The 23,398-nt window shown below is 41.4% G+C and overlaps 1 protein-coding gene across 3 annotated transcripts in view; it reads left to right on the top strand.

Moving 5' to 3' along the window:
* LOC146865673 (endoplasmic reticulum aminopeptidase 1-like) overlaps positions 1–23,398 on the top strand; it is a 529,832-nt gene that overhangs the window by 360,493 nt on the left and 145,941 nt on the right. For all 3 annotated transcript variants that reach the window (XM_085632533.1, XM_085632531.1, XM_085632532.1), the window contains 2 exons: positions 3,093–3,249; positions 14,351–14,535. In XM_085632533.1, the coding sequence (XP_085488659.1) occupies positions 3,093–3,249; positions 14,351–14,535 (342 nt within the window). The remainder of the gene's footprint in view (positions 1–3,092; positions 3,250–14,350; positions 14,536–23,398) is intronic.

The raw sequence follows: 23,398 nt of genomic DNA, 5'->3' as shown, positions 1-23,398 counted from the left end.
GATGATCATCAAAGAGTACCCCCAGGTTCATCGCCACAACCATGGGGGTGAGAGTGGGGTAAGGGAAGGCAGCGAACACCTGCTCGGCCAAGCACCTCTCCAACCTGGAAGTGGATTGGAACCAAAAAGCAAGATTTACGTCTTGTCCGGGTTACATTGAAAGCAGTTGACTGTAAGCCATGTCATCACCGCATCCATGAATGCTGGGAAAATGTCCTTGTTTGGGGGAGAGTCACCATCGTAGGTAAGCAACAACTGGGTGTCATCCGCATATGAAACATTTCTGATGCCAAATGATTCAATGAAAAGAGCAAGAAGAGACATGCAAATATTAAAGAGGGTAGGGCTTTGTGCTGAACCATGTGGTACACCACACTTTAATGTCTTCACCTCTGAATAAAAGCGCTTCATCCACAGCTAGTTCTCTGTGATCTGAAAAGGATTTGAAGCACATTAAAGCCGCCCCACCCACTCCAATTTATTCAAGGCGCTGAGGCAGAATTTCATGTGAGACAGTATCAAACGCTGCAAGAGAACTAACGAAATCAAGGTGACATTATGACCAGAGTCAAGGTTCATCTCATCAAACTCTGTAATTGGCAACAGGGCAGTTTCGTGCTATGCTGTGTTCTAAAGCCCGATTGTGATGGATGCAGGTTGTGTGTTAACCATTGTGTCTAGTAGCTTAGAGATGGCCGGTTGAAGGGAGATGAGTCTAAAATTTGAAAGAGTTTCAGGATCTTCGTTTGTGTCTTCTTTAAATGGATAGAAGTTTAATACTATACAATGTCCTCACACTTCTCCTGTTGAAAACTGTACCCCATTTGTTTGGGTGGACTTAACAACCATAACAGGAAAGTCCCCAAAATGCAGCTTGCAGACATCAAGATTTTGGAATTTCAATCTTTCTGGAAATGTGTGTAGCTAATATGTTTGGGCCCCAAAGTCTGTCAGCATCCAGCAATCAGTGTATTAATATATCTGTATATTTTAATAGTATTTTATTAGAAAATGTATTCTTCCAGTCTTGCAGGCTCTTCATATCACACTATGGGGTCTATTAGGATGGCGGGCGGACAGCCACCGCCCGTATGGTGGTGGCGATCCGCCCGCCATTTCCGTCCGCCCGCCTAACATTCCCCCCGCCATACTACAATGGCGGTGGAGACCCAGGCGGACGGAAAGACCGTCCACCAGTTTTCCGCCCGATTGCCTATTGGCCGGAAAAGACCTGCAATATGGTGCCATTCATATTACGATGATGGCGGTCTCATGCCTTTCCATGGCGGAGACTCTGCCATGGAAAGGCATGCGGAGAATGCCTTTGGGGGCTCGTTGCGGGCCCCCAGGGGGATGGGGGGGTGGGTGCACTTGGGAGGTACCCATGGTACCCCCCGACATTTGCATGCACAAGGTGGCAGGCCCCACGCGGTGCCTGTCACATTGTGCATGCAAATGCACAACATGCCCTGTTAACATTGTGGCGGTTGCTGAATACAGCACCGCCCGCCACTATGTTAAATATACAGGATGCAACTGCCATGGTGGCTACTAGGGTGGCGGGCGAACTCCATTCCGCCCGCTATCCTAATAGACACCCAAGTTTTACACTGCCAGTAGATATATCCTGTCTTGTAGCAGAAGCCAGTAAGCCCTTCTCGCGGACTGGATTATCATGGGTATATATTATTTCCTCTGGACATCACTCACACGCCAGTGCTCAGGCACAGGCACATTTTCTGTAGGCCAAATGATGTCTTGCGAGGCTAGCTAAAATTTACTGTTACATGGTCATAATGTCTTGAAAAGGGCAAGAAGAATAATATCATTTTGTGACACCCCACTATTTAGGTGGCATAAACCAGAATTGATTCATTAACTGAAACATTCTTCGAACCCAGCTGACCAGCTCAGCTTAATTGAAAATATGGATACACGAGAAAGGCAGTACTTTAGTCAAGTGCATATTATACTGTCGAAAACTCAGAGCATTGGGCAAATTATCAGTGGTTCCAACTGACATATGGTGGCATACCCAGTCCGGTGAAGGTGCACAGGTACAAACACATATTTTTTTACGTTTCTTACGTAGACTTCAAAAATGCACACTATTTTCTACCCTTATGACTTGCAGCATTTGTGCAATAAGAATGTCTTACAAAGCCTTTTTACTACTCTTACTATTTAAGCTCTAGGTAATACTATAATAAAATGTTGTTTGTGACTGCTCTCAAGTCACCTGATCCAAAAGGCATTAACATGTGGATGAAGGATGGACCCAAGACACATGACTGTAATGCAGCCATTTTTTCCACAACAGTATGCTTCTAAAGTTGTCCGACTATTTCACTATGAGTATTTACTATAGTTTGCATCCAGTTTATTGAATTAAAATGTTAATGCTCAAATTGACCTTATTGTTTATGGACTGGCCTTTTTTATTTTCCTTCACAGCATCTTGTTTCCGTTGATTGGTCTCTTAAGTGGTCCTAGTTGCATCTTGACATAGATGAAAGTGAATCGAGGGACAGGAACAGCATGTTTTATGCGCTGCATATGCACGAGTGACGATAATGTCATCATGCTGTTTGTGTCAAACTCATTCACATAACTTGCAACCTGCTCGTTGTCAGATCGTGATATGGCATTGTGAAATGTGTGTGTGGTTTGTTTGTTTTGGCATTGAGAACCATGCAGTACGGTTGTCCTTTAAGGAGTCGATTCACTGGATTAACCGGACAGGAATACACCTAAGAAAGTATCTGCTCTACTGCTGCTGTGGCGGTAGCTTTTCGTTAGTATTGTACAGCAGAAGTTGCTATCAGTACTTCCCTACCTCCACTTTCACTTATATGGAATCCACCCTAACCCATCATGTCTACAGTTATTAGAGGCGACCCATGGGCATTACATCTTTGTACAATATATTAACACTATAGTTTTCTGTTCTAAACCACATTTTTAAATGTAAACAGTCCCATTTAGTAAAAGAAGTCTTATTGAATGTAAAAAAGCAACATTTGTCAATGAATCATGGTGAAATCACTTTCTTTCACGTTGCCTGAATGATATGAACCCTTTTGTCCCACCAGTGTTGGCAGTCTGCCGATTGACAAAGCACTGGAGCTAACACTCTACTTGAAACATGAATCCAAAATCATGCCTGTGTTTCAAGGTTTGAATGAGCTGATTCCGATCTACAAGCTGATGGAGAAGAGGGAGATGGAAGATGTTGAAACTCGGCTGAAGGTACTGCCATGCCTCGAGTTGGCTTTTATTGGTTTGAATAATCAATCAATACAGTTGTTAAGTATCCTTACAGGATGTATGATCGGACACGACCACTTGAAGAATATGAATGATGTACAATGTATGAAATGTGAAAATGGCAATAAAAATAAGTTTAAAAAACAGAGTCCCTCTCCTACATGCAGAACAGTAGCTCCCTCAGGGGTGCTTGGGCAGATATGTTTTCAAATGTTTTTCGAATGTGAGGTGTTGACTTTCTCTTCTCAGTTTGGATCAAAACTGAATTTCACGGTGGAGTGGACCTTAAATAAACAGTTTATTCGGCGGCCGGCTCAGGTAAGCGCGGTGGGGTGGTGCGGGGCGGGGCAGGGCAGGGTGCTGCAGAGGGGGACGCCGACAGACGACGGAATAGGTATTATTTATTGATTTAATCATACCTATTCCGTCGTCTGTCTACTTCTCCCGCCCCGCCTCACTGCGTTTACCTGTGCCAGCCGCCAAAATATGACGTGTGGTATTTTCAGTGACAACAGAAATACCTCATAAAGGCAGGCTATTAGTTGGTCGAGGGGACCTGCGGCATGCAAGAAACAAGAGTTCCTCCCATGCTCTTTGAAAGTAGTTTGCAGGGATGGTCAACAATCGGAGGTGGATCACATGAGCATGGGTCTTGTTGGCGCCATTAAGCCTCAAAGGAAGGCTTGAGCAGTTAGGTTGATTATGAACTTGTCTAGCGGTCAGATGTTGACTTTAGATAAAAGATATAACTGATACATGATTAGAAAAGTGTGGCTATTAAGTACCTTGGTGCTAAAGTAGGCTGTTTTTGTGGGATAGGTAGATCTGCAAATGAAAGCCACCCGGTTCGTGCGTTTTACTGTCTGATTTTAGATGAAGAAATGAAGGCATTCATGCGTAAGTACAGATAGGTTGATTCACTAAGCTGCTTTGCATTTGCAAACTGACTTGCTCCTAAGAAAGTAATACTTAACCTGCGCAGTGTGCATTCCTCACAATTACAAATAGCTGTAAATAGGTTTTATAACTGTTGACATTGCAACAGCCTCTTATTTGCATATGCAAAATGAGAGTGGTCAAATAGGTCAGTGAGTGACAAAGATAACCAAAGCTAGAGAGGTTTAAAACCCAAAATAGCAGATCTTTCAAAAAGTGAGAGCTACTGATTTGCATCTGTTTACCCTTCTTGTAAAATTCCACTGTTGTCTACTGGCAGTTGGATTTCTGGAAGGTTCTATTTTTTTCCTCCTGATAGACGAACTCTTCCCTCCATCTCAGAGTGCAGTGATATATACATTTTTTTGGTAATGACAGTTGACCATGTGCAAAATATCTGCACACTACTTCTGAATGTGCCCACCATCATAATCTCATTTTTAGGGATGGCCTAAAGAAAACTTTAAAAACATGTCCCCATTCATTCATCATTCGTTCTCTATCCACCACATGTTCCCAATTTCATATGCGCCATCTTTTGTTCAATCATTTCACAGTGATTCCCCATTCTTTCACTGACTGTCGCCTATTCACAGTGCACCCCCATCTTCCATTAATTCACCTTTTGGTTACTATTCACCAACCATTCAATTATCCAATCACCATCAGTTTAGCATTCAATCACTATTAGTCCAAATTTCTTGTTATTCATACATGGCTGATACATCGCTTATTCACCATTTATCACCCATTCGCCATCTGGAGCACTTCCACCATTCATTTGTCATTTAGTATTCACCATGCAGTGTCCAATCACTCACCGTCCATTCACTGTCTGCCACTCTCCGTCCTTTCATCTTCCGTTCACCTTACATTTATTATTCACTACTCATTTATTACTCAAATTAATTCTCTTAACTGTTCACTTTCTATTCTTCAACACCAGTTGACAATCTAGACCTGCAGAGGAGGTCTCTAGTACCGAACACAGTATTTCAGAGCTGTAGCTCATACTGATCTCCTCCTCTGCATCCTGGCCTAGTGCTTCCCTTGAACTGTGCTCTCTGCCATCTGAGCCTCGCTGTTTGATCCCAATGATCCATGACTTGGCTGCACTATGTATCATGCGTTATCCTCTCATTCTTTACGGCTACATCCATTAGCCACCTATTCACATTCACCATCCGTCCATGTATACACTCTTGACCATCCATCTTGTATTCATCATCCAGTCAGTATTTATCCATTCATTATAACTGTCTATACACAATCTATCCATTCACTATAAACTCTGAACCTTCCAGAGTTTGAGACAAAATTCAGATGTGTACCCAGGACTGGATATAAACCACCCAGGCTAAATTCTAAAACTGGACAAAGCACTGCAGAAGAAGACTCCAGTACCAGGTACAATATACCAGAGGTGCCCCTTCATTAGGACATTGGGACATGTTATGCTAAAAATAGATTGTAAAGGGGAACGCAAAACTTCATTAGCTTCATTGAGAAACAGACACAAAAGAAGAGCAGGCTTCAATGTAAATTAGTAATGTAATGTAAATTAGATTTTTAATACACTGTATTGCCTGGTACTAAGAGAACCTGATGGTTACTATGATTCTTCGTTTATCTACTGTGAATAAAGCCATGTTTTCAAGCCTTTCCTGAAAGACAAACATTGGTTGTATAGTCGTAAATGGACAGGTAGTTTTGGTCCCAGAGTTTTTCCATCCTGACTGAGAATGTGCGGCTACCACTTATAGAGGGCAGACTTGGGCATTATCAAGAAATTGGCAGAAGCTGATCTGAGCTTGCTGGAAAGAAAAGATGTGGATATTTCTATTGGAAATACATCAGGCGGAGTTGTTGAAAAGCTAAAATAACAAACAAGCCTGAAGACCTTATGTGGCCGAAAAATTGTTCGCCCATTGAAGGGCGAGCCTTGATACCGCATTCTGGATATGCTTTTATAAAGAAAGAAAGCACAATCCTGCATCCTGGAATAGGGAGTTACAGTCGACTCTAAATAGAGGCCTGTACAACCTCTGGGCATTTTTTTGGGTGTCAAAGCTATTATCAATTTGTATGCAAAATCCTCTCTTGGTTTAAACAAACCAATGATACATGGTTTGCTTGACTGTTTAAAGAGAGTTCAGCATCAATCGGTAAATTCCACTGTTAAAGAAATGCCAAGTTGTTGAGGCCAAAAACTAGTCAGACACATAATTAAAGCCAACAGACCAAGTTCAAAAAGCACCTCTATCATGTCTGTGATGAAGATCAGTGAATCCACCGCCAACCAGTTAAAAACTGATATCATGAAGTCATCAATGGTGGTCAGTGTTTGAGGAACAGAATCCCCAATTGTTATTAAAATGTGTGAGTCATCTGCATAGCTCATACATCTGAACACAAATCATTTGACACAGTATCCTCCAGAACACAACAAAATATGATACAGTAGGTGAGAGATGGTCTTTAAATGTAGCATCTATATTACATGTGAATGCTTCCTGTCTGGGAATCTGTTGAGTATAGACCACTGTGTTGAAAAAAGCAGAAAAGAACGACTGCCAGCATCTTGAGGTCCTGCATCTCATCAACTACTATCCTTGTTGCAATGTGCATTTAAACACAAAAAGGCCTCTAATATACAATTAGAACAACACTCGTTTGAAGAGCTTCCTGTTAATGGCACTGTGCGAGCAAGCAAATGAAAAAAGAGAAAGGAAGCAGTTGAACTTTTTCCCCAGGACCACACTAAATATTTATCAGGTGGTGTAAGAACAGGGAAGGTCCAAGTCCATACAGTGTGAAACCTTGTGTTGGAGGCCCTGGCCAAGACTGAATGTACCATTGATAATTTAGAGTGCAAGATGGCTCAGTAAAATTGAAGGGATGTTGTAGGAAGCTGATTTCCATGTAGCGTAACAAAATGAAGTACCTATGCTGGAAGTGCAAACCTTATTGGTTTAGAGAGCTTAAATTAAAAATCCCAAGTGCTCTATCTGTGGTAGTGTGGGCGATCAGTTGAGGCTTATCAGGGGGTAGTGTTAAGCACTTGTACACACAGAGTCAATAAAAGAGACACACACTCGAGAAGAAACTCGAGACCCATTAAGACAAATAACACAGATTTTAAACTAATTTAAAACACCTAGATCGTTAGAATTAGGTTAGTACTTTAGACGTTTTAGATTTTTAAAGGTAAAACAGTAGAAAATCACAGCTGTCAGATTTGTGGCATGAACCTCAAACGTGGTAATGTTAGCCTATGGGAGAAACATTCACTGCATACGTACACTTACAAACAATTCTTTGGGTTACTGTCCTGGTTTTAAGGTGCGTAGGGGCGAAGGTCCAAAGAACCACCAGCAGTTCGGATTTACCTGCCCTGGTGTGTGTGTATGCAGAGCTGCTGGTAGCGATGGTAGCCTCGAATGCTACCCTTTAAAGTCAATTGGAACACTTTTAACAAGAAAAAGTCTGGAAGCAGGGACTTGGGGTCAAGTCCGGCAGAACCCAAAGGGGAACTCAGCTCTTGGGGGGTTCTGGAGCAAAGGGCACCGTTGGTTGGCTCAGACTTGGGCTTTGGGGCTCAGGTGCGAAGGTGTTTTGTGCGGCGGGTCACATGCTTTGGAGGCTGTCACTTCTTGGGGTTGACATGGTGATGGGGGCAAACAGGACAGCAGGGCCATTCTCTCTGCTGCCCTCTGTGATGCTGATGTCTCTTGTTGGTAAGTCAGTCTTGGCAGGGTTGGTGTCCGGACTACACACTTAACAAGCCTTGGCTTCTACAGGAGCTCCTGTATCCAGGGTATCGGTGCAGGGGGGCTCCTGGAAGGTCTAGCGACTCGAAACATGATGGGGAGATGGGGCACACCTCCAGAAGCCACAAAGTTCTTATCCAGGGGTACTGCTTCCTCGGTGGACCCAGTGGTCAGCAGAATGATGTACCTGGCAGACGCATCGGTGCCTGCAGACTGCAGGGAAGTGGCTCCTCCACGTCAAGGGAGATGGTGACTGTTTGGCGAAGTGTTGGCAGACCGCCATGGCTTTAGGAGGATGCACAGGTGCTGGATGAGTCGGGTCTTTGCAATTGTCCGGACAGCGGCAGACAGGCAGTGTTTGGCACCATTTCCGTAGCTGGTCCACAGTTCTTGTGTTTTCAGCTCTTCTTAGTCCTTCTTCTGTTCCCAGTACACAAATCCAAGTTCCTGGTGTCAGAGGGCCACCTAAATACTGAATTTAGGGGGTTAAGTGGAATGTAAGGTAGTAAATGTAAATGTGCTTGTACTTCTATAGCGCACAGCTACCCCGGTTCGGGGTTTCCCGGCGCTGTACTCATGCCGCTAGGGAACCCTTCCTGGCTTTTTCCCTGTGAAATGTCCACTCCTGGGCATCCCCAGGGTGAAGCCAGGCATCCCAGCGCTGTTGGGGCCGTTGTGGAGATTAAGCAAGCTATTGCCCAGAGTTGCAGCGTGGGACCCATGATTAGAATAGGCACTGAGGCGAGAATATCCGGTCCGCTGAATTTATAGCCGAGACCAATGGGCTACATACCCCTGGGGTGCCTACCCCCCTTATATGGCCACTTCCAGTGGAGAACCTGACCCAGAGTTACTAGTTCCACTAAAAACAAGATGATGGAACCCTTCTTTCATTGTTCACTTCAGGTAGCCCACCTTAGGGGTGTGACTAGCCTGAGGGTGAACACGCCTTCTTACTAGTTAATTTTCACACCGGTCCTGGTTCCAAATGTGCCTCAAGGCAGTGGGTGGCATCACGCATGTCTGCGGAAAACTGGGGTCAAATATCAGAAGCGGTAGAGGTTTTGAAGTCTCTGGCCTTGTTATGCTAAAACACTAGCCAACTTGCTGGAGGAGGTGGGAACACCATCCTCCATAGCACGCATTGTCTCTGACCTCAGAGAGCATGGGTTTTTACCTGCAGGGAATCAGAAACATGTCTGTGGTGGCAGGCTGGGCGATACCCGTCAGACAGCACACTAAGAGACTAGTATGATTTAGGGTGCACTTCTAAAGTGCTCTCTGGGTGCATGTCAGGACAAATCCAATACTAGCACCAAACACCATTATTTTCAGTGAAGCCATCATGTAGCTGGGTATCTCGTAGTGTCAAGTACATATACTTAAGAAGGCTTCATGAACACTTGCAATGGCGTGACAATGAAACCAGACATCACAGTGATATATCTGCTCATGCAGATATGTCCTCACATATAATATAATGCACCCTGCCTTAGGGCACTAAGGCCTGCTGTAGGAGTGATTTACATATAGTTAATGCAGTGTGCCTGGGCATGGCACACAGTGATTGTGCCATGTTGTGTTTTCAAAATGGTTTGCACCATTTCACACATCCTGCAATGGCAGTCTACATATAGTTTTTGTGTGGGTCCCTTTGGGTGGCATAATACATGCTGCAGCCCATTGGGACCCCTTTTCGTACCCATGCAGTGAGTAACATTGGTACCATTTCACAGGGATGTACAAGGGTGTCAAACTCCTTGCCTATTGAATTGGTTAGCAGGCTTCAGTGCACTGTCAGAGTAAAAAAAAAACAGTATCTAGTAGTTCAAATGGGGGGGAAGTGGGGAGAACATCTTTAAAAAAATCCAGCTTCCGACAGATGTTACTTTGGAAGGAAAGAGTACCTTAATCGGGTACAGGATGAAGGAGCCTACATGCAAGGATGGAAGGCAAGATTACAAAGTTAACTCTGCATATGAGAAATTGAACACCCTGAGTTAGGAACATACATTCCTTCCTTGTAGAATGAAATAATTGAAGCACTGCTCTAGATGGCACCAAGTTGGAGTTATGAGGATATTGATCATGGTGGAGGTATAGAATCAATAATTGTTTGTTGTGAAGTAGAACCTAAAAATCCTAGCGGTTCATCTCTGTGTAGAAAGATGCTACTTCAATTAGGAGGTTACTGGGTTTCACTGAAAAATTCTAGCACATTTCATAGCAAAAAGAGTGGGATTTGAACTGCTTCGACCTGCCAAATGAAAGTGAATCTTTAAGAACATGAGTACTTCTTCTGGGTCTCTGTAAGGGCTAAGACATTTCTGGGTGTGGTGAAAAAGAAGCTGGATTAAGGGTAGGACTAATGAACAGATTATGGCCTCAGATATGCCGTTTCTAGAGTTGTTGTTTTTATAAGAATTCAAATCTTTACTAGCATGAGCAACTACTGAACATTTAAAGGGAAGGGGCATTATAGAAAAGAACAGTAGTCAAAACTATCTCAAATACTCAGTTGGGGTTAATAATGTAAAAAACTAAGAGCAGGATTTTGTCTGCAGAGGACGGGCTTTACTCGGTCAGAGTGACAAAGTAAAATCCTTGATGTCCACCACAATTAGGGATCTCCTCTGGTTCTGCAGACAACTCTTAACATTGGCAGGAACCACCGTTCAAACTTGCAATGTTTCACACTTGTTTTTGTTTTCTTCTAAAATAAAATCCCAGAGCAAAGAAATGTGTGAATATCTTAACATGCCATCAGGCAATGACTGGCCAAACAGTACTAAGAACCTAGAGCCTAATTTAGATCTTTGCAGATGGGTTGCTCCATCACAATTGTGAAATATAAATTCTTTTATATCCTATGGGATTTATATTTCGGGGGACAGGATATCCATCACGGTTGTGACGGAGCAACCAGTCTGCCAAGATCTAAATCAGGCCCATAGTTTCAGACATTATCATCATCCACTTGCTGACCACGTCTTTTCGAGGGTACTGCTTTGCATTCTATGCAGAGCATGTGTATCTACAGCCACACATGCTCTGAATGGATAATGTCACTTACCCTGCAAGCATCTGTTGATAGTGTGCAGTTTGTCGATTGACATACGCCCACCCTGTACCTGGAAGCCTGTGTTTGCTGCAGATCTCCTCTCTCATTACCTGTTCCACACTTACACAATGCACATGGTGCACCATGCTGCACTCACTCGCCATGCTATGCATGCTCTCACCTGCTCTCACCTGCTGTGCAAAAAATAATCTGACATGAAGTCGGTGCTAATGCACATTGTCCACTAAGAGAGGAGTCACAGTGCATACCATGATGTGAAAGACTATGAAGAAAAAAAAACTTGCAAATGCCAGAAACCAGCACATAATGGCAGGAGTACGCAGAGCATGTGAGTCTACAGCACTCTACATGCTACAAACAGATGCCTACAGGGTAGTAACATTTTCCTTTTGGTGGATGCTGTATCCTACTTGAGATTCTTTACTGGCCTTCCACATCCCCTTTCTATGGAGTAGTCTCTTTTTGCCATTTAAAAAGGTCCCAAATTAGAAATCTGCCCCCTAGTATCGCCAGTTGTTTTGTGTTCATCGTTTGAGGGCACAAAAAGTGTCAAATAAGATACTGGCATTGGCTTGCAAGGGTGGTGCTTATATGCAGCTCTGCTCTATCACTTCCAGGCAGAATGAGGTCAGTGCAGAGCAGTAGGATGCCTCCCAGTGGTGCACAGGAGCACTGCTGAAAGTTTTTGGATCCAGTCTGGTGCCTAGGAATATTCTAAAGGTGAGGAATCTGTGGTTAGATAAAGTATCCATCAGAAAGAACATTACTAAAGGTGAGTAACTTGTTCTTTATGGATGCCCTAATTTGAATGGACCCTCTCTCTACCAAGGTAGATCAAATTGACATTTAATAAACATATGTAAATAGTAATTGTACATTTTATTGACCTTTGAGCAATGGCTGTTACTTTCTAGACATAGCTTATTGAGTTTGTGTTGCAGTACAGGGAGCTGCAGATTCTTTTTGTGATGTCAATATATTTAGCCATGTGTGAAGGTCCATATTTAGATTTATCTGTTTTCCAGCTTTTTAATATCTTTGCAAGAGTTTTTTGCTATTAAGCTTCAGAAGATAATTCATCTAAGAATATTTTGTTATTTTTTTCATTCTTTGTTTAACAAACAGATTAAAAAGCAGCGAGTTTCAAGTAATGATTAATCATTAAAGCTGAAAAAACAATAGCAGTCGTTTATAGAAAGTTCTAAATCTCGTTGTCAGGAAGGTTATGTAATTACTCCATTTCATAAGATCTCATTTAATCCTTTCTTTAGGGTGGTGGTCACTAAGGTTGTTTGAGAAGGACCAGAAGTAAAAGTGGGCGATAGAAGCCTATCAATCAAATGTATCCCTGAAAACGATAACTAAATTGAGCGCCACAAACATATATATATATATATATATATATATATATATATATATATATATATATATATATATATATATATATATATATATATATATATATATATATATATATATATATATATATATATATATATATATATATATATATATATATATTATCTACTGGCGGTCGCCAGTAGATAGTTATAGTTAGGACCGAGTTCCAATAGGAAATCTGAAAATTCTATTTTGAATAGCTTCGGCGCCGGTTGACTTATCTTCGTGAAATTTTCAAAACTAATGGGGCGCTCCGCTCAGCTCCTACCCTGAAAGTCTCGGGGTGATTCGTCAAGCGGGGGCTGAGAAAAAAGGGGGGTCCCAAAACGCGTTTTCCCCATGCATTTTCCCATAGGACCTTTAGTCGAAGGTACAGCCCGAACGGCTGAACAGAATTACTTGAAATCTGGCAAAGAGGTAGTCCTCAGGTCAGGGATGTGCCTTTTGCATATATGGTGTCAATCTGTTCAGTAGTTCCTGCGAAAATTGCAGTTAAAAGTACATAAATATCTATATGCGCGCACCGTGCGCGCAACAAATGTGCGCAAGCGTAATTCTGATTGGTGGTTAGATGTCAGTCAACATTCGAATCGGTCGAAATCAGGAAGTGTCAGACGCCATTTTGTGTGTGGCAGTGAAAAACAAAGGTGGAGAACGTGAAAAGGGGGCAGGGTAGAGAGTTCCTGACCCCTTAGCCTTTGTCAGGGGGTCCCTGAAGGACCCCGAAGGGTGAAAAAAAACATTTTTTTTTTTTTTAAATCGCGGGGTGTGCGCACGGTGAAAAACTCTTAAAAAAAAACATTTTAAACTGTTTATAAGTTTATAGAAGATATTAACTATGCTGTTCAACTTTATCCAAATTTTAAAAAAAAGAGCTGAGCCATTGCATATTACAGGATACAGTCAATCTATAACTATATACATAGGTAGTTTATTGTAAAATAAATATATAAAAAATATAATAATACATACATAAATTAGCATTTAAAAAACCTTACAAATTCACTAAAAACAACATAGGTTTCACACACGTTATAGTTAGAAATTAGCATTTAAAAAACCTTGCAAATTCACTTAAAAAACCATAGGTTTCACACACGTTATAGTTAGGAATTAGCATTTAAAAAACCTTGCAAATTCACTAAAAAAAAACATAGGTTTCACACGTTATAGTTAGCTGGACATTTCACTCGTAAAAAACCATTGAAATTCCCTCGTTATAGTTAGTTCAGCTAAATATAACTCGCGCGACCGCAATCCACTGCTGATGACGTCACATATTACATCACTCATGACATGGTCAGTGACATCACTCATGACATCACTGATGACATCACTGATGACATCTCAAATGACATCACTGATGACATCACTGATGACATCATCCAGTGAATATGTGTCTTTCTGAAAAATAAATATTTTTTATATATGTATATCTAAAGGTTGATGGAAGAATAAATGGGTAAATAGGTGTCTAAATGGATGTTTCTTTTTGTAAAATTAATTGTATAACTGACTTATTAACAGTATCTTAGTGAATACAGTGATGTAATATGTGACGTCATCAGCAGTGGATTGCGGTCGCGCGAGTTATATTTAGCTGAACTAACTATAACGGGGGAATTTCAATGGTTTTTTACGAGTGAAATGTCCAGCCTTCAGAGATGAGCAAAAGACACAGCGGGGATATATATATATATATATATATATATATATATATATATATATATATATATATATATATATATATATATATATATATATATATATGTTGACTCTTCCTTCCATCAGATTTTATGGCTATTTTAATGACTTTAAAATGTAATAATATATTGAAATAAAATTGTACTGATTTTCTGCTATTTTGTTATATCTGTCTATATTGTCATTTTAGGCATATATTGTGAATCTGTTCAAGAGCCTAATTGACCAACAGTCTTGGAGTGATGATGGCACCGTCTCTGAAAGAATGCTTCGTAGCTCTCTTTTGCTTTTTGCTTGTATGCGAAAGTACCAACCTTGTGTAGGAAAAGCTGAAGATTATTTTAAGAAGTGGAAGGAGTCCAATTGCACTTTACGGTCTGTTATTAGTTTGACTTAATGGCAACTATCTTTTCAATTTACTGTTAGTTTTTGTTCTGTGTGTGTGTTTTTAAACTTGAGAACCAGGTGTTCCTCATTTTTCGTTTTTTTTTATTATGGGAAGGCATATTGCAATATATAGACAACATGTAATACAATATTTATGTATCTACAATGATTTAACCAGCTCAAGATACACTTGACCTATGACCATAATCAATATTCAGTGAAACTTGTCACATATTTCCAGTCTCAGATTCCTACTGGCTCGGCCTTTCGCCTTCTAGAGTGCAAATTCAGTTATGTATATAGCGCAAATTGTCTGCCGCCATTACTCATATACGGGTGGGATACAATTTTGCAATTAGTAATGATTATTAGTTTTGCCACCATACTATCTGCTAATCTAAGTCTACTGTCAAAATAATAAAGGATGTTCTAAATTGTATCATAGTACCAGTAATTTCAGAAAGTATACACGTAAGCGAGGCCACAGACCCCTAAACATAGGGCAGGTGGCAAACATATTGGCCTCTTCCACAGCACACCTTGGACATCTATAGCTAAGAGTCTCATCCTAAACCTTTGGGGGAAGTAAAGTTGATGGGTTGTTTTATATTGCTGCATTAATAAGTTAGCAGCACACAGCTATTTAGGAGCCTAACTAAAACTCCGCAATATTATTTCAGTTGTTATAGGAAGATGCAAACCATTAGCCCATTTATCTGCAAACTGCTTGTTGCAGTTGGATAGTTGCTTTTTTTATCATGTATATACATCGTAATAACTTTAAAATCAGATAACATTTTGATGTTCTCACTGTTACCCATAGTTATCCATAGTTTTAGCTTTCATGAGATCGTCCATTATCTTCAGATATTGGAAGAACCCTCTCTTAGGAAGCTGAAACTTGTTATTAGGTATCTGTTGATACCTCTAAAGTTGGGAACACCCCATTTTAGCCCAGTTTTGGTGCCAGGTCATCATAAAATATTTCCAGTAATTCAGCTTTTATTCCAATTGGAGAATATTAGTTGATTGGAGAAATATTCAAAATGTTAACCCATTGTGAGCATATGTTTCTGGTGTCTCTAACTTGAACTTCATCCGATTAAGTAGTTAGGATCGTAATGATGAAAAAAGTACCTACTCACGTTGGCTTTTTTGGGCATAGCATATGTATTAGTAGAATTATCCTGCCCTGCAATGAATAGCAGGCTTGACAACCAGATGTTCCTTCTATAAAGAATGTATTCGTTCGAGGCATGTGTGACTGTAGATACACATGCTTAGCATAATCCTGCCATCTAGTGTTGGGCTCGGAAATATGCAGGTTGTTTTCCTGCGAAGAACGTCTTTCGAGTCATGAGGTAGAATGACTCCTCCTCTTGCTGGTAATGTGCATGGTCATCGACTTCATCAACAGTTTGGCAAAAAGTGGGGGCAACCATGCAAAAAGAGGGCACTTTCTTACACATGGCCAGGGAATTTACAACTGACCTAGATGGAATCTCATCATATGGTTACAGAGCCTTATGGTGCAAGAAGTTTCAGTGCTTGCAAAAGATGACCCCGAAGGGTCAGTCTTAGTTTTTCAAACAATTCTTGGATACAGCCTTTCGGTTTGTTCCGTGGAATGTTTTGAGCCCCAGAAATGTTTCTAATTTCAAATGTAAAACATTGCCTGGAAGGAACCAATTTATCAATGTGACCGCACTCACTTACCAGTTACCAGAACTTATTTAAAGCTTTTTTCACTAGGTGTCTAGTCCTCTGCATGGGCTTCTCTATCATTTATCTGGACTCTTAGAGCAGTGCACAGGTATATCCTCCATACAGGTTCTTGTTCACATATTCTGTCTTTAGAATGTGATCTAAGCATGAAGGCAGAAACTTTGACTGACACCAGCTGCTTGCTTTAGTGGACGACATGCACTTGTGTCTCAGCCACTTGAATTGCCTAGGTCCTGTTCTAATCCCTGCAAATTGTGATGTGTGTGTGTGTATGCGCATGCGTGTGCTTTAAGCAAAACAAATGTTATGTTCTTTTGATTAGGAAATTGTTGGTGCCTAACTTTTGAACACCCTTTTCACTCTTTCAATTTGTGCATTTTATATATTATAAGTAATGTATTTTAAGATGCATTGTTAGGTTTGTTTGCTACATTCAACACCTCACACACATTCTCTCATGATGGCTTGGCTGCAGACCTACCTTCCAAAAGTTATTGAATGTTACTGTTCATAAAATGTATTTACCTCTGTGGAACCATCTCTTTGGGCAGTGTTGCATCTCGAACACAGTTCACATCAACATTGTGGCCTCATTCTTCTTTAGCCTAAAAGTGAAATTCCCTATATTGTTACTTAGTGCAGGAATGTGGATGTGTATTTATTTAAAAAATAAGAAATTAACCTACAAAGTGACGACAAAAAGATGATTATTAAGAGTGTGTTATGAAGAGCAAGTATCACTTTTGATCTTTGGAGTCAATGGATTCCATTGCCTAAACTGTCTGCTCTAATACCCAACTCCACTGAAGCTTTGAAAGCAAAAAAGGTTTTGTGCTTAGGCATAAAGTAAAAGATATGAGGATAGATCAGCCACTTTGTGCCTGAAATGAGTTGGGTTCCAATAAGGAGGAGACATACAAGAAATAAAACTCTGAGAAGGCGGAATCTGTGACCCCTGACTAGGATGTCCAGAGGCTTAATATCTGCTGTGCGTACTATGGAGCAAGCAACATATTCACTGGAAGGACCCTCAGTGCCAGTGCACGGGCCATTGCGAGACTGTAACTGGAGAACAAACATTTGAAAGAGTTTAAAATTAACTGTCCCAGGAAGAACGGTAGATCTCCAAGGAGATGCAAGTGGTAGGCTATCATCTTACTCAAAGTATGAAAAGCTTGACCATGACCATCCATCTGGCATTGACAATATCATACTGAGTGAACCTTCAAACATGGGCAAACCATAGTCCTTCATGCCCAGGAGTTTGTGTCTAGTTATAATATTGTAATTGGTGTAGATAATTGATTGCAGGCGTGTGAGCTCATTTGTGCAGTGCGTGCTTAAGGCATAGTCGAGGCATTGGGGTTGCAGTAAAGAGGAGGATTACCTGTGAGAGAAGCTGGTCCTTTTTAATTCTAGAACCTGAATTACATGCACAATATTTGGACACTGAGAGTGAAATAAGACCAATTATATTTGTCGTTGGCATTGGCAAGTGAAATTTGTCAATTTGCCCTTCCATGTCCTTCCAGCCAAACCCTGAGTGAGCTGCAGTCTCTGCTAGAGTCTAGGGAGCTCTGCATAGGAACTCTGGGTGGGCCGTTCTAACTACTGGAGCTAAGTAGGTTAGTTAGCGATATTTAAAAGTTCCAGAAAAGATAAAGGCAATAGTCTCTAGATACCTCAGACAAAGAGGAACTTGAGTCAAGCACAGTCTGCAACTGAAATGCCAAAGAACTAGGATATGTCTATCCTCATGAAAGAGAGGCCCTATTCTGAGGAGACATGACCGAGCTGCAAGCCGCAGGAGGCCCAACCAAGACACTTTGTTTGACGCAGCAAGTGTGCCTAAAAAACCTTTGGAAGAAGGTCTCCGCACTAAAATGGGTAAGCACTCTCTTATGCTTAAAGTATATCTGAAGAATGACACTCTTTACAGTTAGACTATGTACTCTAAGGCCATAGTAGTGATCCAGCAAAAGGCCAGGATGAACATTTCACTATCAACATATTATTCACAATGGGCCCATATACACATTCAAGTGTCCTGACCTTTTTGCTGGGGGTCAAGTTTTGTTTCACTTTGATCTGAATTAGTCAATATCTAACTAATCTTCACAGATCAACACTCTTCCTTTGGTCAGTGGACCATTAGTCTAGTAGATGATGGTGATATTAACAATTTCACTAAACAATCTTATAACTTTTCATCAAAAATAATCACAGACTCCAGGCAAGATTCAATATATTTTATCTAATAACTCATTCAAAATGAACGCTCATTTGTACAGATTCACAGTGCACACTCCATCAACTTTAATGGGAGTGAAAATTAATTTATCAAATTACATTCAAAATGCAGACACATTTAACAACTTTAATGCATTAGGAGTGATAGATGAAGAGACAAAAGACACAATAACTCATACTTTGCAAAATATATGCACATTTTAAGATAGAATGATAATTACCAAAAGGTGAAATGGGAAACCCAACCCCTGGCCAAAAGGATTGGTGGAGGTCACCTGATTAAGGAGCGCATCCCTCTCTTACACTCTCTCCCTCCTCGATATTCTTCCGCAAATCTTAAATCTAATCAGGCTGTCTTTAAGTATTGAATCTTCCCAGTCTATTCTTCTCCAGCACCAGCTCTCACCCATACCTCACTCAGCATCGACGTCTCCACATCTCTTAACCTTAAGTTACTCAAGTTATACCCTTTAATTCTGCATGTCCCACCCTCAAAAGTTGTAAGTATCCGTGAATCATGGACTGTGATTGGGCAGGGGAGTTGTCATCACTTCATGCGGTTGTTCTTGATTTCTTAACTAATTCTTTGTTTAATAAACCCTTCCCATTTAATTTATTCAATTTTCGGAACGACTTCCTTTTACATGCATTCACAAAACAAAATAGATACACATTTTATATAATTCATACAGTTGAAGAACTTTCCCAAGCATCCGTCCTTGGTTCTTGGCAGCCTGTCAATGTTCCGGTCATCAGGTCACTTCAAAACTTAAGTACGCAGACTCAACTTGCGTTACGTTTCACCATCTTTTCCTTTGGCTTAGCACTTCAGGCCCAAAACGTACACTATTGATAAAAGAATCATAAACAGATGTTAATTTCCCAAATATATCATTATCACTGTTCACCACCCACTTCTACTCTATCCCATGTTATTTTCTTCTTTGTTGAGCAAAAGCATTAGCAGCGACAGCTCTTTTAAATCCAGGCAACCATATGCCAGGCACGCGGTACTTCGAGACCTACAGTTAGCACATCCTTGCGCATGCGTGAGAGTTTTCCTGTCACATGGGTTGATCACATGGTTATTTGCGCGGTACTGGTTCGCACATGCACAAGGCGATTTTCGGTCCCAAGCGAGATTTCAGTTATGTAGCAAATAATTCTTTATTATTTAACCAAGCATAAAGCCTTTTCTCCATATATGGATGTTGTGTGCATGTTAATTTATTTTCATTTTCTATTTCTATTAGTTAGTACTTGTTAACAAGAGGTTGATTCAGGCAAGTTTCTTTTCCTTGAATCCTTGCTCCATCAGTAGTGCCTAACTCTTACAGTATTTGCCTTTCAGTTTATTTCATTATCTTACTCTGGCTGGGCACCTTGGTGCTCCCAAGCTCATGAGAGGTAAGTAATCCCTTTCTATTGGCCACAGTTAAGAGGAGTTAACCAATTGTTTTGTTGATTCTTTCTCACCTAAAAAGCCAGTAGGGAGGCTTGCAATTAGGAAAAGGCAATTAGACAAAGGCTCCCCTGGATCCACTGTCTGTTGGTGGGGTACATTTTGGGGTGGTTGAGATTTTTGTTATCAAGTCTCTAAATTATGTAGACCCGCTCAGGGAACAGACATATGGTTGTAGTGATAGATCATGTGCTAATTACCTTGCAAAGTACCCCCCATATCGGTCACTGCTACTACTGTGGCAATTGCCATGCCTAATTTATTTTTACCAGACATGGCTTCCTAGGCCTACACGGTGACTGTATGGCGCATATGTAAACTGATCTCCAAGTTCTCCTCATCTTTCCACTCACTATTTAATGTTGTGAAGAAGAATGCATGCAAGACCCTGCAAGAAATGATTCATGATCTGGAAGTGCCCCTGAGAAAAATGAGTGTTGTTCTATTACCCTACTGTATGTCTTAGTGGTGAAGCATGTAAAACATAGATCCCCTCAACATAAGAATGTGAAAAAGATGAGAGCGAGCTCCTCCGTGACTTACTGTGAAGTAATAAAAGGATGAATCTGTGGAGAGAATGATTCTTTCTCTTACGGGTACAGGGGAACAGGGGAAGGACAGCAAGTATGTATTGTATTGCTAATGTATCAGTTCTCTGACTTGTTCCTGGAACTTGGTCTACACAGTTGCTGTGTCCATGATGTAGACACCATGCTTGTAAAAAAAAAAAAAAAAAAAAAAAATTCAAATCAATTGAAAGTCAGCTTGTCACAAAAAATTGTTATGGTGCATTTGCTATGTGTTAAGCCTTCTAGGGCCAGATATACAACCCTTCCGTTGCGTCATTTTGCGACTCGCAAAATGGAATGTACAACAGTGTCTCAGACACTGTTTGCTATTCCCAATGGGGTGGCAAAAGATGTGCCTCATTAATATTCACGAGGCAGTTCGCAATTTATGACCCCATTGGGAATGGCCAGCACTCAGAGGAATAGTTGCCTGCTGGTGTCAGCAGATCACCATGTCTGTGACTGCTTTTTAAATAAAGCCGTTTTTTTAAAATGCAGCCCGTTTTCCTTAAAGGAAAACGGATGCATGTAAATAAGAAAAACGAAACGTTTCTGTTTCATTTTTTAAGAGTAGGTACTGGTCTGTGGGATCACTGCCCGCTCTTAAAAAATATTTTCACTGCCAGTCACAAAGGGGAAGAGGTCCCTAGGGACCAATTCCTGTTTGCGAGCGGCTTACCACCTTTTTGAAATAGGGGGTAATTGCGGTCACAAAACAATCTTACATAGAAATGAGACTCTCTATTAGGAAGGGATGCCCTTGGCATGCCCCTTCCTAATAGCGAGTCGCAAACCCTATTTTGTGAGTCGGTAATAGGTTACCGACTTGCAAAATAGGGTTTGTACATTGCACAGACCTATTTTGCGGTTGCAAATGGGCCGTTATTTAGTTTGCGACCACAAAAAATGGTTGTACATCTGGCCCTTAATGTCTATTACTGTCAACTGTGCATTGTGGCAGACCTGTTTGGGACTCACTGCAAAAAACATGCCACTAACCAAGTCTTGCCCTGAGAACACGAGTGCCATGGGAACCTCAACCATATGGTGTAAAAAGAGGATTTAGTTATCTGATTTATTTGAGCGGTTTATCAGCAGAATGTTCATGATAACTGTGAAGATCCTGATCCTGCTGCTAGTTATAGATGTTCTTGGTTTGTTGGGCTAAAGCATTTATGGCTTAGTGATAGACATTTTTTCACATGGCAGGCAATCTGTTTTTGATGTGTTTAGGTGTGTGCAGTGATTCAGTTCATCACTGCTAGCAGGGAAGCACCACGTTCACACTGATATATGGCCTTTTATTTTCAAACTTCAGGATTTGCTTTGCCAGCCTGGTTTTCATAGGTGACCTTGAGGGTATTTGTAATGTCTGGGTGGGGGCTGAGGTCGCCATTGAAAAGTAGGGGTGTAAAGATGGAGATTTTAGGGATGTCTCTTTGACTGTTTGCTCTGTGTTTACATATTGTTTGCAGAGGTGTCCACTGTTGGACCCCGTATTTTTGCCTTCCTTTGTTGGACCAGTGTTCTTTTAACTCTGTGCACTTTACTTTGTGGAAAATGAGCCTTTTTAGGGGCTCACTTGTACAGGGGTTCACCCTTATCTGTCCACTGGTCCTTAAACCAACAAAATAGAGATCGGCATCAATACAGCTCTACATCAATACAGCACCCTCAGGCACTGTAGGAGGTAGTCCAAGGAATACAGAAACCAAGGGTCTTATATACCCGGTTTACAGCTGAGTAAGCATGGAGACTCAAAGGGGAGGTACAGGCATACACAGGAATAGCTATTGACTAACATGGCCAGGCAAATACTACTTAGTCAGCAAAATGGGAGAGGAGATAAAACTACTTACATCAGTCGAAACAGCCTGACAGTTACATTCTAAGACAGGTGCATTCTAGCAGCTACAGGCCTTTCTGAGCATACACAGTGCTCTGGCTCAGTACTGAAGGAGTTAACTACAATTGGTGACTCAAGCAGAATAGAAAGGCAAGCAACAGTGAAGACGGAAGAAGCAACTGGCTAACAAAATAGAAACCACAACCAAAATGGTTTCAGCTCATGCTAACAGATTTAATTTAATTTAATTTAATGGCGATTTATAAAGCGCCTGGTGACCCAAGGGCATCCCCGCGCTATAGAGGTTATGATCCAGTTGAGGGAAAGGAAGGGAGGAGGGACGATTAATTAGGGAATAGGTGTGTTTTCAACTTTTTGCGAAATGCCAAATAGTTGGGTTCAAGTCTGAGGGAGCGTGGTAGGGCGTTCCATCCAGTGGCTGCTTGGACAGAGAAGCGTCGTCCTCCTGTACGTGCCTTTTTACATCTGGGAACGCTGGCCAGGTGCTCATTCTCAGATCGTAAGGATCTGGTTGCTTTATAGGGAGTGATCATGCCGCTGAGGATCGCGGGACCAGATCCGTTGATCAGCTTATGTGACATGCACATGGCTTTGAACTGCACCCTTTGGCGTACAGGGAGCCAGTGCAGGGCCTTGAGGGCAGGTCTGGCGGACACTCTAGAGGGAAGGTTGGTTATCAGACGTGCTGCAGCGTTCTGTGTCCTCTGTAGTTTCGTCAGGGTGGCTTCAGGGGCTCCCAGGTAGACTATATTGCTATAGTCCAGGCGGGACAATACTAGTCCCTGGATGAGTAGTTTCCTGGAAGCAAGAGGCAGTAGGGGGAGAATCTTGCGAGTCGTGCGCATGAGCCCGAAACAGGTACCCGAGGTTTTGGTTGCTTCAGCGATTTCCCCTACTTCTACTAATCAGTCGTAGAGGGCTTGTGTTCTCCCTTTAAAACATGGTAAAATTGGTATACACCTGATTGGTCCATTTAAT

The sequence above is a fragment of the Triturus cristatus genome, chromosome 2_1 (assembly GCF_964204655.1).
Source record: "Triturus cristatus chromosome 2_1, aTriCri1.1, whole genome shotgun sequence".
NCBI lineage: Eukaryota > Metazoa > Chordata > Amphibia > Caudata > Salamandridae > Triturus > Triturus cristatus.
Note: the sequence above shows the minus strand (reverse complement) of the source record. Positions and strands in the feature narration are given on the sequence as shown.